This window comes from Podarcis raffonei, chromosome 4 (assembly GCF_027172205.1).
Source record: "Podarcis raffonei isolate rPodRaf1 chromosome 4, rPodRaf1.pri, whole genome shotgun sequence".
NCBI lineage: Eukaryota > Metazoa > Chordata > Lepidosauria > Squamata > Lacertidae > Podarcis > Podarcis raffonei.
In genome coordinates, this window is record NC_070605.1 from 33,161,652 (window position 1) to 33,175,429 (window position 13,778).

At 41.9% G+C, this 13,778-nt stretch overlaps 1 protein-coding gene across 3 annotated transcripts in view; it reads left to right on the forward strand.

Moving 5' to 3' along the window:
- Window positions 1-13,778, forward strand: part of LSAMP (limbic system associated membrane protein) — a 446,642-nt gene that overhangs the window by 405,243 nt on the left and 27,621 nt on the right. For all 3 annotated transcript variants that reach the window (XM_053386082.1, XM_053386083.1, XM_053386084.1), the window contains exons 5-6: window positions 5,345-5,465; window positions 6,417-6,565. In XM_053386082.1, coding sequence (XP_053242057.1) covers window positions 5,345-5,465; window positions 6,417-6,565 — 270 coding nt within the window. The remainder of the gene's footprint in view (window positions 1-5,344; window positions 5,466-6,416; window positions 6,566-13,778) is intronic.

Genomic DNA, 13,778 nt, shown 5'->3' on the forward strand with positions numbered 1-13,778 from the left:
TGAAAAACCAAAAAGTGGCTATAAAGTTATTTCTTCTTACAGAAGTAGGTGAAATTTGAAGGCATAGTAGCCAGAATGGATAATGCTGGCCAAATAACAGGCAACATGTCCAGGAGCTTTTGTAGTAGGCATCCTTAAAAGTTGATTTATTTAAGGAAACGCCTATAACTTCTTTTATTATTATTTGGGGGGGGGGAATTGGGGCAGATAGAGTTGAGCTACTCTTGTTCATTTCTCAGCCCAACTCCTACCTTCTAGTCATATAGAGTATGTTCTTTCTTTCTTTCTTTTTCTTTCTTTTTTCTTTTTTTGCTATTAATGGCTAGTCTGTACTAGTGTGCTTTCAATAAGCACCTTAAAGCCTGGTTGCTTGTTTATAGCCTTTGGGGAAGTTAATGAGGCCAAAAATATCACAGTTGGAGATATCTTGCTTAGTGTCTAACTGAGGTTTATGTAAGATTGAGAAAGAGGAAATTTACATTAAAAATAGACTCAAATACAGTCAAATTTGACTCTCTCTCTCTAAAGGCTTTTGTTTGTTTGAGCTGTCATTGCACATTTTATTTAGCAGTGGCTCGAATTAAAAATGCACAATCTAAACACAACACTGCAGATTGCAGCTCTAGCACATAGCTGGCTTTTTGTGTTAGGAATAAAGCAAAACCTGGAAGGCTATTAATCTATGGGAAAGATGCTGGAAATTATTTTTAATGAGCCATCATTACTTTTACCGGATGTAGTTTGCCAGTTACTAAAAGCAATTCTGTACTATTTTTCCCCAGTGCACATCATCATCATCATTTAATATTCCACTGTTCTGTGTACAAGCAAAGGTGGTGGAGTGGTTACCATGCTGTACTTAGACCAGGGTACCTGAACTGGAATCCCATGAAATCCCTGACCTTGGCATAGGCACTCTTTTGCCCACCTCTCTCCCCACAAACTACTTCATGTGAGGATAAACAGGCCATGCAGGCTATCCTGAGAGGAAGGGTGGGATACAAACGTGACAGACAAGTACCGTATTTTTCCGTGTATAACACGCCCCTGTGTATAAGACGCCCCCTATTTGGGGGGACTCAAAATTAAGAAAATGGGGGGAGATTGCCCCCCGTGTATGCCTACCCCCCCTTTTAACATTATTTTTTATTTTTAAAAAACCCAGTCTTATACACGGAAACGTACGGTACTTGAATTTGAACAAAAGCACAAAGTGGACAGAAAACTTTGATTTCACATATGCATTTGGGTTCTAAATTTGCTGCTCAGAAATAATGACCCTGAGCTCACCCAATGCAGCCACCAGTCTTAGTGTGTTGTAGTAATGAAAACAACAGTTTTAATACCATAAAGAATTTCAAAAAGAGGTTAAAAAATAAAACTGCAATTAATGCCCTTATACAGAAACCATCACTCCCATGTCATTCAAGTCATAAGAAACAAAGTTACAGATTAAAATTACAGTAAAAGTAAAGGTAAAGGACCCCTGACAGTTAAGTCCAGTCATGAACAACTCTGGTGGTGCGGCGCTCATCTCGCTTTACTGGCCGAAGAAGCTGACGTTTGTCCACAGACAGTTTTTCCGGGTCATGTGGGCAGCATGACTAAGCCGCTTCTGGTGAAACCAGAACAGCACATGGAAACACTGTTTACCTTCCCGCTGGAGCGGTACCTTTTTATCTACTTGCACTTGGACGTGCTTTCGAACTACTAGGTGGGCAGGAGCTGGGACCGAGCAACAGGAGCTCACCCCGTCATGGCGATTTGAACCGCAGACCTTATCGGCAAGCCCTAGGCTCAGTGGTTTAGACCACAGTGCCACCCACGTCCCTAAATTACAGTAGCACATCTAAATTACAGTAGCACATCTAAAATCACCCCAAAGAGTAAATAACATATGGCAGAGAAGGGATGGACAGATCAGGCTGTGTCTAGGCTGGGGCACTTTAACCCCTTATGCAGGTGCCCATGCATAAGTGTGTTTTGCCCTGTTAGCACTCATTAATATGCAAAACAATAAATAAATAGAAAGATCTGCACACACAAAATGATACATAACTAAATCTCTAAATCTCTGACTAATCACAAAATGCAAATTAAAATATGTGTTTTATTTCAATGTATGCATTTCTAAATGTATTTAAACCTACAATGCACATCTTAGCGCATTTTGAACAGACAGCTATATTGCAAAATTCAGAGAAGAACAGAAACCTGAGGATAATTACTATCCAAGGCACACATTATTCTGGGACCTGCAGATCAGGTCAGTTCACATTGGAATTTACAGAAACTGACTTCCGCAATCATCCCTGGCACAGAGTAAGAAGATGTTTAAATCAATATGTTTATCCTACAGCTAAAAAAGTTGACTTGAATATATTTTTCTTGCATCTATCTGATGCGACTACAAATCTGACTACCCTTGTAATAGGGCAATGTTCTTTAGAAGATTTTGTATTGAACAGGTGTTGTCTTATTTGCCACCTTTGAGAAAAGGGGGGTGTCATCCAGGATCCACTGAGATGCTATAGATGGAAAATTAATATGAGTTTGAGCTTCAACTGCACCCTTCCCATGTATGCTATAACCCCCAAAAGCAAAATCAATGCCTGGATGAGAACAGCTGGTGGAAGCCAGTCCCTTCTCTCCATGCATTAACTATTCCCTGTTTTAGTTGGCTGAGCAGGGCTAAACTCTTTCTTCACAATACTCTTTTGAATATCAGCCTTTAGGGGGCAGAGGAAGCATAATTTATATCAGATTATATAGTTGCACGGTTCCTCCACCCTTGGAATATTGTTTAATTTTTGTTTATTACACCTCCTAAAAGAAAAGATATAGCCGGAAGGAAAGCAAGGATGAAGGGTGATATACAAATTTTGTAAATATATAAATAAATTTATGATCTAGGTAAGATTCCTATATTGCAGGGGGTTTGAACTAGATGACACTCGGGGTCACTTCCAACTCTACAATTCTTTGATTCTATGATTCTAAGTATGAAAAGGGCAGCAAAAGGACTCTTAGTTCTTTTTGTGGTTTCAGTCATTGGAAGGTGATGTCACTCAGTCATTCCTACCTAACACAAGAGGAAAAACAGCTCAGTGTTGGAGCATGTGATTTGCACACAGAACAGGAGTGCCAGCTTGGCCCTGCGACCATGGGTGTCCAGGGCCGTGGGTGCCATGCAGTGGGCATGGTCCTGGCACCAAAATTTGTGGGTGCCTGGCTCCTTCATGGGGAATTTGGTGGGTGCTCGGGCACCCAGGGCCCCAGAGAGTTGGCACTATGACATAGAATCATAGAATCATAGAGTTGGAAGAGACCACAAGGGCCATCGAGTCCAACCCCCTGCCAAGCAGGAAACACCATCAGAGCACTCCTGACATATGGTTGTCAAGCCTCTGCTTAAAGACCTCCAAAGAAGGAGACTCCACCACACTCCTTGGCAGCAAATTCCACTGTCGAACAGCTCTTACTGTCAGGAAGTTCTTCCTAATGTTCAGGTGGAAGGCTTCAGGTTCGACCTCTAGAATCTGTTGGGCTTGGTGGACAAAACAGCATGCCCAGATATGATACTGTGGAACAAACTGAGAAACATCCCAAATCTGTGGGGCTGCCACAGCTAAATCTGCATCCCAATTAGGGAAGTGGAGGAGAGGAATCTCCTTCTGCCATCCTTGCCCTTCACGATTGCTTGCCCTTCATTTAAGGTATCAACCTTCTTAAGAAGCAGCATATATCTTTCATGCAGCCTGTCCATATGTATGATTTCTTGGAAGTAAGCCCATGGAGTTCAGCAGAGCTTATTCACAAGTCAGTGTGCATGTAGGATTTTAGTGCTTCGTATCAGATGGTCTACTAAGAGAAAAGGAGCTGGGGGTAAAAGTCAGAACAGCAGCTATTTTTGTATTTTAGTCACTTGTTCCTCCTCTAGAAACATAATAACATAAATAAATAGCAAGTAAATACAGGCCTCTTTCAGATCCAGCCAGGCTATTGCACTTCCCTCGCAATTCCTTCTCAGCAAAGGGGAACTGCTGTTTTTCTTAGCAACTGAAGTCAGTTGGCCTGGAGTCCCTTAGACAGGGCGATGGGCGATCAGGATTAAAGCCAATGGAACTGGCCATGGGCCTGCCTAGAATGTCTCTCTTAAAGTGTTGTGGAGCGTGGCTAATATGAAGAATGCTGCTGAAAGTGAGAGAGTCAGCTCCTTGGCAGGGAACAGGAATACAAAGCATTGCTAGGCCTGGTGGTGTAGCTTTCAGGTCTGTAGAAAGGTATTTGTTCATTTCATGACTCATCTCGTGTGTGAGGTCCAATGGAGCGGAAATGGTTTGTCTCGCTGCAGATGGCAAAGAGATTTACTGCCGACAAAAATACATTCGCACAGTGAGGTTTTGAAAAAACACCCGGCACTTCTCCTGGTGTTTGCCTTCTTTATCCCTAGGTCTCAGTGACCGTTTCATAGAAAGGTTGAGTTCTTGAAATAAAGATTTTGTGCTAACTAAACAGGGCATATTATATTCCCCACAACCACCTCTTTTGTGTATAAAAACACATTTCTTTTTTCCAAAGGGATCTGATCCCTTTCCTCTTGAAATCATAACAGCTTATTTCTGCAAACTCAGTAAAAACAGGAAAGCTGTGATCTTGACAGCCTCAACCACTCAGCCACAGAAATGGTGGTGGTACTGTTGATAGCAAAGGAAGAAACACCCTGAAGTAATATCCTACATCAGCCTTTGTCAGACTTGTATCCTTCAGATGTTTTAGATTACTATAACTCCCATCAATCACAGTCAGCATACAGTATACTGATTGGAGCTGCTGGGAATTGTGAGGGGGGGGGGAATATGCAGGGCACCAGGTTGGCAAAGATAGACCTACACCTATGGCTGGACACTTTGATACTAAAGTAGAAGCACATGAAGCAGTCATTGTAGGTAAGGTGCATGTGTGGCATGCTCCACCAAGGACACAGATGTCAGGATAGCAAGAGGGGCCTCAGAGATGGGAAGGAGTAAACCACACTTGTGATTCCTCAGCTGCTGCAACCAGCAGTTTCAATAATGACCCCGAATCAGTTCAACTTGTCTGCAACATTCACCCATCTGAATCTTCTTTAATTTCCATTTATGCTTTTATCCCCTTGTAACAGGTGAGTGACTCGTAATCGCTTGTTTCCTTCACTTTTGTCATTTTTTGGCAACCTTAATGTCCCCTTCTATTCAATGGGTCTTTCTGTTTCATGCAAAAGTGTAGATAAGCTTGGGTATCTACTGCTTTGAACGGCTTTGTTCCTCCCATCATGGCTCCAAAAAGTCTTTCTCTCCTGCAGACCCTCCAACTATCACGGAATCCAAGAGCAATGAATCTGCTACCGGACGACCAGTTTCACTTAAGTGTGCAGCCTCTGCTGTTCCTACACCTGATTTTGAGTGGTACAGAGATGACACTAGGTAATTATACCGCTTATATATATATTCATATGTTATCTTTGATGTCTAGTAAAAGGAAGAAAGAAACCTAAGGCCCCTTGTTCTTTCTACAATCAGTGTTTTACAACCTACATTTTAAAATGGATTTTGCTTAAGGAGATAGTGCAGTTAATTCACTGAACACAACAAAACACAGTGTTGTGGGAGGGAAATGGGGGAGAAAATGGGTGTTTAAGGGCCCTCCCATGAACCTACCCTTTCTGCCCTGGATATGCCACTCACAGCCAAATTTATCAAGGATACGCAACATCGCATTTGAAGACACATGATGGAAGGCAATGTGTAGGTTTGTTCAAAGTATACTACAAATTCTCCTACAACTCTGTCCAAAGTCAGTGGTGATTCAAATAGAAATCCAACTTGCAGTCATCCCATTCTTACTGCTGCGAAGTACACAGTCCATACAAGAGCCACACTGTCTGAGTTGATCAACTCTGTGGTGAAGCTGTTTGCCTTTATCTCAGTTTTATTTCTTGCTTCCCTTGTCTTCTTCCACTTTTAGCTTTTTCAAAGTTTTTTTTGTCTTCATGCAAGTATTAATAATTATGATTTGTGAAGAGCGTAAAATACAAACAAACCAAGCACAAAGCACGTAAACTGCAAGTCCTTCTGAAGGGCTTGGAGTCTAATTTAGATAACAAAGTGGCAGAAACAAGAGTAATATTTATTATTTATGAACTACTTAAAAATCTATAATTCCCTCCCTCTCCCTTTTCTTTCGAATTCTTTATTCTTATGTCCCCACCCTTATCTCCTGTTCATCTTTGGTCCCAGTCTCCCTCCCTCTCTGTTTATTTACATGTCTGCCTTCCAGTCTCTATATAGTTTCATTCTTTTCTCTTAGCATATGAGGAGCACGCGAGTGAATTCGTACCATGACTGTATTTACCAATTACATTTATTGGTTCTCAGGATAAATAATGCCAATGGTCTGGAGATCAGGAGCACAGGGAGCCAATCTTTCCTAACAGTGGCCAACGTCACTGAAGAACATTATGGCAACTACACCTGTGTGGCTACCAACAAACTGGGAATCACAAATGCTAGCCTATTTCTCTACAGTAAGTATGGAAGAGGGAAGAAAAAGTCCAAGTGGGTTTTTAAAAAAATGCATATTTTGCAGTAAGAAAAGGATTCCCAAATAAAGTTTCCTGTACTGTCCTTCTTCCACCCATTTACCCCATGAAAAATCTCTCCAGAGGGCCAGGAGCCCCTCTTGAACAACTTAGGATATGGCGTTGGGAGCTACTAAAGAATCACCCCAAACATGGCAGGCCACTGCCAAACCTGAGGTGATATACTACTCCCTTGGCAGCCTCTCATGCCATGGTCTACATTGTTTGGGTGTGGGGGCTGATCTTCTGTAGACCCCTTTCCCAGGGGGCACTGGTGGCTGAACTGGAGAGGAGGCATGGAGACTTTTCCTCTGTGAATTTTCTTACCATAACAGTAAAAGACATGGCCACATTCATACTTGAAATCCAATGTACATGACTGTAAGAAAAGGCAACCTGCTCTGTCCTTGTTCATCATAGAACATGGGAAAAACCACCATCATAATCTATTTAAAGAGAAAACTGGTACCAGACCACCGTATGGCCAAAACAATGAAAAGGCCTTTTGAACACTTGGTAAGACGATGGAGGTTCGCAACTGGGAGAAAGAAAGGGGAGGCTGGGAAAAGTGCGGAAATGAGAAACTGAAAGGGGAATAAGGTCACAAAGCAGAAACAGAACTGAAAAAAAAGACTTGAAAGGATGTGACTGTTTTCAGAGACTATGAGAACAGATGATACTAAATCTCAGGGCCGGCCCACATATGTGGCAAGGTGAGGTGACCGCCCTAGGTGGCAGGCTTAAGAGGGTCAGCAGATCTTGATGTAGATCTTTATTCCCCCCTTGTTCCTAGTATAGATCACTCGCCCCTTCTTCCTTGGCAGGGAGGGGAGGCTACATTTTGTGGTTCACCTCAGGTGCCAAAATGTCTTTGGCCAATCCTGCTGAATATAAGGCAAAGGTGAGGAAGTCTGTGCTAACTAACTACAGCTGAATGTGTTTTTGTACACAAAATTACTAACTGTAGGTCATTCCTAATGTTGAACAGTAGCCCTGCATTTTAACTTTCTATTAGCCCAACATGCAAACCATAAAAATGGCATTTCAGTTGTGTTATAGAACAACATCAGATAGTCTTAAATCCAATCAATATTTCATGTCTAGAAAAGGCTGTGAGACTATAAGAGATCATTCTGAGAGCAAATTCTGGTTTTAGGTGCAGAATCATATCTTCCAACTTTATTTTTTTAAAAGAGAATAATTAGGCTAAGAAATCAGCTGAATTATTCGCTCCCCACACACACACCCTTTGCTGGATTCTATTTTATGAACATTTTTCTTCTCTTAATTCTTTATTAATTTGACTAAAAGAAAAAGGAATCAGCATGATTTCCTAACTAAACATGACCTTGCTTTGCAGTTGTTTCCAGGAAATCTAATCAAACCTTCAGATCAGACCTGACATATCCAAGGTTTACTTCTCTGTAATAAATTTCTAAAGTTCAGTCCATAATCTCCCCTGAACATTATATATGGAGTTGGGGGCTATTATTTCTTTTTCTATCAGCAGTTTCTTTATAAGGTCTTCATTGATTTGAAATATCCCTGAGGGCAAACTCAGTTAACACAAATAATTTGACCTGCTATAGCTCTGACCTACTCACCTGTGATGATATAAGATATTACGGAAAATGAAAAATATAAATGGCTAGGAGATGGATGAATGTTGTTGATACTTTTATAACAGATGGACAAACTGGGGTATGATGCATGATAGGGCCAAGCCCAGGGTTTTATAGGAAGCCAGTAGTATATACCCAAAGAATAAATAAAAGGAAATCCATGGGGATCTAATTTTTTTCTCAGTTTTTTATCTAGGATTAAAAAAAAATCCAAGCTGGAGTATAAGTCCCATCACCCACAACCAGCATAGTTAATGGTCAGGGATTATGAGAATTGTAGTCCAAAATGCCTGAAGTACACCAGGTTGGAAAAGGCTAATAGAGAGAGACTTCTAGATGAGCCTTCTAGATCAGTTAGCACAATGGCACTTTCCTCCATCTGAACAACCCCTATTCTGCTCAGGAGGGTTGGGAGAATCCCCAGAATGGGGTATAGGGTTAGGAGAGGAGAGATTGTTCCACGGATAGAATGAGTTACAGATAGGTAGCCGTGTTGGTCTGCCATAGTCAAAACAAAAAAATTTTTTCCTTCCAGTAGCACCTTAAAGACCAACTAGTTGGTCTTTAAGGTGCTACTGGAAGGAAAAAATTTTTTTGTTTTGACTGATAGAATGGTCACCTTAGCACAGTCTTGAATGCCGCCCTGAAGGAGCATCTCCACCCCCATCATTCTGCCCAGACACCGAGGTCCAGCGCTGAGGGCCTTCTGGCAGTTCCCTTACTGCAAGAAGCGAAGTTACAGGGAACCAGGCAGAGGGCCTTCTCGGTAGTGGCACCCGCCCTGTGGAAGGCCCTCCCACCAGATGTCAAAGGAAAAAACAACTACCAGACTTTTAGAAGACATCTGAAGGCAGCCCTGTTTAGGGAAGCTTTTAATATCTAAGGACTACTGTATTTTAATATTTTGTTGGAAGCTGCCCAGAGTGGCTGGGGAAACCCAGTGAGATGGGCGGGGTATAAATAATAAATTATTATAATATTATTACTATTTTACATTTTAAAAAATACTGCCCAGAATGCAGTTAGTAAGGCATACCACAACACCTCTTTGCTTATTTCCTATTCAGCATCTGTTCTCACCACTCTGCTGATTAAACGGTAAATTTGGTGGGATAGTAAAAAGTGATTTGGGGGTGATGTGGGAAGCTCTTGAAAAGAAATGGCAACGAAAAATTATTGGCGTGGGCATGAATGTAGTAGACCAGTGGACTACTGCACTAGTGGTGGTGCCTCCACATCAAAGTTAGCAAATGTGAGCAGCTTAGATGTTATGCAAAGAGAGCAGGAAGCTCAAGTGCATCAGTGTGTTGCTTTTCTTCACAAGCTCAAGTTGCAGGTACAGCCATGGTTTCTTTAACAAACCCCAAGTTCATCATGAGTTGTCCCACAATCAAACAAGCCCAGGCTTGATTCTCTCAAAGTTTGGGTGTTTTCCCCAGCTGCTCTTGCCTCATACCTTTGTAGTTTGGTTGTCTGAGGTAGGGTGTTCAAACAAACCACAGTTAAAGAAAGGTGCTGGGTTCACACAGAACACCAAGACACAGTGAAAGCAAACCAACAACAAACCATGGCTTCAGATCACTATGTCATAAGACATAGTGCAGTATTATGTGCAAACCAGGCCATTAAATATCTACTGAGAGCAACAGGAAGCAGAGGGTACTTGCAATTCCTACTCTCTTTATATCTGTATAACATCCAAAGCCATTCTGCATGCAATTAAATGTGTATATACTGTACATCTTTGTTTTTTTAAAAAATAAAGTAGCTTTTCTCCTGTGACTAAAGATGAACACTTCTCTCTAGCTTTTAGATAAGTTGGGGGGGGGGGGAGACCTGGAACAAATTTCCTATGTAGTCCACGAAGATGAGAAAAACTTAGTATTTCTGTGTTAAAGAAGTGTATAATTGGAGGCCTGGTAGTTTATAATTGGCTATCATTAAGCTTCAGAAAGAAGCAAAAGGAAGCACAAGCCATTTTGAAATACCCCTCCAAGCCTGCTTGGCCTCACATCCAAGAACAAACTAGAGCAAGTGATACAACCCTCCCCTTTTGGGTGGTTTTCTTTTTCGGAATCAAAGGGATTGAAGCATCAGTAAGAGACTTTTCATGCTTTTTAATAGAGAACAAATTTGTTCAAAGATATCCTCTCCTTTGAGAGGCAGATAGAATGTCAGTGCCAGAAGGTTCTGTAGTGGTTGAAAAATGACAGGAGCCGAGATTGAAACTGCAGAATAGGGGCAAAGTGAAATGTTTGTGGCTTTGCCCATAGCAAAAGGGTGCACAGGGCTTATTGGGTCCTGCAAATTATTTGAAAATGCAGCCTAGGAAGGGACAAAAATAAGTGATGGATGATCCCAGGCAGAGCGTGAAAAAGCAGAGGTGGGCCTCAATATGCAGCACCACCTAAAGCAAAATGCACTTTGGGAAGTAAGGGACTGGACCCAAAGGAGGTGGGAATATCTGTCATCAGTGGAGATTTATACCTGTCATTCCTATGGCCATTTAGAAATGGGAGGATTTGTCCAACGAATTGAAGCAGAGCTAGGCAGGAGAGGAACAAGATTGAAACACACAGCAACAGGAGTAATAACAAACTGTCGGAGGACAATGCCCTGAAATTGATCAGAAAGGCCCAAGTGCTATCATCACTGCAGAATATAGTGATCAACACATCAGAAGTATCTCCTCTAAATACCAGGTGAAAGAAAGCATTTGCTTTAGACAGCTTCCTGTCTCTTTGAGAGACATTGGCTGTCAATATGTGCAGCAATGTATATAATTCAATCAATTGTTTGACAGCTCGTAGGTTCATTTATCAAATTTTAGTGGCATCAATGGACTGAGATCTGGAAAGCATTGAAGAAAAACAGAGTATTTTTTTATTAAAACCCCAAACAATGCTGCAATCCTATACACACTGGCAAGGGAGTAAGCCCTACTGAATCCAGTAGAACTTAGCTCTGAGTAGTCATGTATAGAACTGCACCATAAACCACAACCATGCAGAAACTTTGGTGGTGGAAGAAAACCTGGGCAAACATACATTTCACAAGCCTTATTCTGAATCACAAAAAGAGGTGGGGGAGAAATGGTGGAGAATAGAACCAAGGCTCAGAAAACAAGTCCCCCAAATTTTCTGAGAACAGATTGGAATGTGTAGGTTTTGTGTGTCCAGTATATTGAAACCTCTTTTCTTATTTTGAATTAAGTTAATTATCGATAAATAAATTCTGAGATGTCACAGCAGGACTGTGCAGATGTTAAATGTCCCATATGCAAATGCAGCCTATGTGCCTCAAACAGAGGGAGGGAGCAAGGGTGTAATCCTGCCTCCCCATCCACACAACCAAAACACTTGCACTCAGTCACCTAATATCAATATAACTTAGCAGTATTTGCTGCAAATGCTGTGGTAAATTCAGGTCATATTTTACCAAGCGGCTTTCCTTTGAAGAGAGCCCTGAAGATTTATGATAGCTGCGTAATATAATCCTGGTGCAAATGTACAAGCTGAGCAGGCAGTATGAGGTCTCTGGAGCAAGCACACGCTCCATTGCATTGCCATTTTAGAACCACATGATAACACAGCCTTCCTGAACATGCACACACTGACCACAGAAAGCATTGTTTACAACCCGCTAGCTTCATATGAACATTGGATAGGTACATAAGCCATCTTGAAGGGCTTGCGCTACAAAACGTGGCCTATAAATACTTTAAAATGATAATTGATTGGCAGCATAAAAACTGGAGCACGTATAATAATTGATTGGCAGCATAAAAACTAGAGCACAGTTTTCAGTCGCATGGGTGGAAAGGCACTTGACAAAGTAGCTGCCATCATATGTCAGCTATCCCTGCACGGCAAGTTTTCAGAGGGGAGTAAGTCATCCAGTGAACCAGGTTGTTTTCTCAAAACTTCTACAAAATGTAGCATGGATAAATTTTTTTCCTGCTCCTTTTGCTGCATTAAGTTTCACTTGGCCCACAGACGCAGAGGCCACACGTGGCAATTTCATGCAGCCTTTTCTTTGTGGTTGTAACATGTGGACCAGCTCTCAGTTGTGATTTAATGAACGGACTGTGCAGCAGACCAGTGGCTAGCGTGCTTTTCATTTCATACTTGCCTTAAGCATTTTACTCAAGAGCTATAGTATCACAGAGAGTAACAAGGCGAGGTGGAATTATTAGGGCAGGAATGGGGTGGAGTAAGAAGGGTGTTGCACAGCAGGCCGGGGAAAGGTACTGCCGTTTTGTACAAAGCAATGTAATAATGAGGCCAGAACGCTTCAGAATAACCACTTGTGAAGAAGTGTCTTGCCAACTGTGCGAGGGAAAGGTAATGGGCTTATGTTATTTAAGCGCACTAAATAACAAGGAAATCCTGTCACTGAAGCTGACTGTTTTCCCCGAACAATAGGCCCCCATTGCTACATAAACACTAAGTTCCAGCCTGGCTGTGTATTTTTCCAAGCCAAAAGACAATATCTTCCAGCACCTGCTGTGACATCAAACACTCCCATTAAGGCAGTTAGTGCAGGGAGATCTGTCATTAGTCACAGGGATGTGCTTGACCTGCTGTAGCCTGATTGGCTTATAGAGCTTCCACAACAAGTCGGGTTGTAATAGCACGGTGTGCTCTGCCTAAGGAGCATTGCGCCGTTGGTGCCTGAAGAGGTTTATAAGCAAATAATGACTGGCTGACTTCTTGAGAGATCCGCCAGGAAATGCTTTAACCTGTGATGAGCTTCATGAAGCTCCCATAAGCTCAGAGGGGACATCCAGCATATATTGTCATTCCTAGCTATGCTTCTGCCTAGAGCTTGCAGTTTTTGTACAGCCACCTGGTTATGAATGCACTCCCCACAGAGGTGTGCCTGCCATCTTCTCTGTGCAGTTTTTGGTCAATGTTTTTAACCTTGGCCTTTGACAACTGTGATGTGAGTTTTCAGGACCCAGCTTATTCCTGTGACTGTGATTTGTTTTAGCTGTTTTAATTTAATTTAATTTTAAATTGTTGTAACCTGGACTAGGACCTGCTGTTGAAGGGCAAGTAAATAATATTAATTAATAACAAAAACAATACAAGGGCAGAATGTTAGCTCCTTCTGTTCAAATAGCCTTGCCCCAATACCATCAAAGGTTAGTCCTAGATCCTTTTAAATTTGGGTGTGGCTCATATTGGAGTTTGCTGCTGAGGTCTAACCCCCACAACCTCTTCCCTTAGCCCGAACATATTTGGCAGTGGTGAGGCAGCAGTGACAGGCACCAGTCGAACAGCTACATAGCCTTTATGGAGGTTTCTGTGCCAGGCATCCCTCCCTGACACCAAGAACGCTGGTGGGGACTGGATTCTGTTGTACTACTGATGGCATCACTGGGAATTTGAGATGCTTCATAGGAAGAGATTAATAAATGGAATGAAATAAATAAATTTAGTACATAAATAATTCAAAGCCCTACATTGAGATAGATTACACATATGCTTCAGCCTTGTGGCCAGCCTCTGCTTAGCTCACCCTGGCTCTGCCAC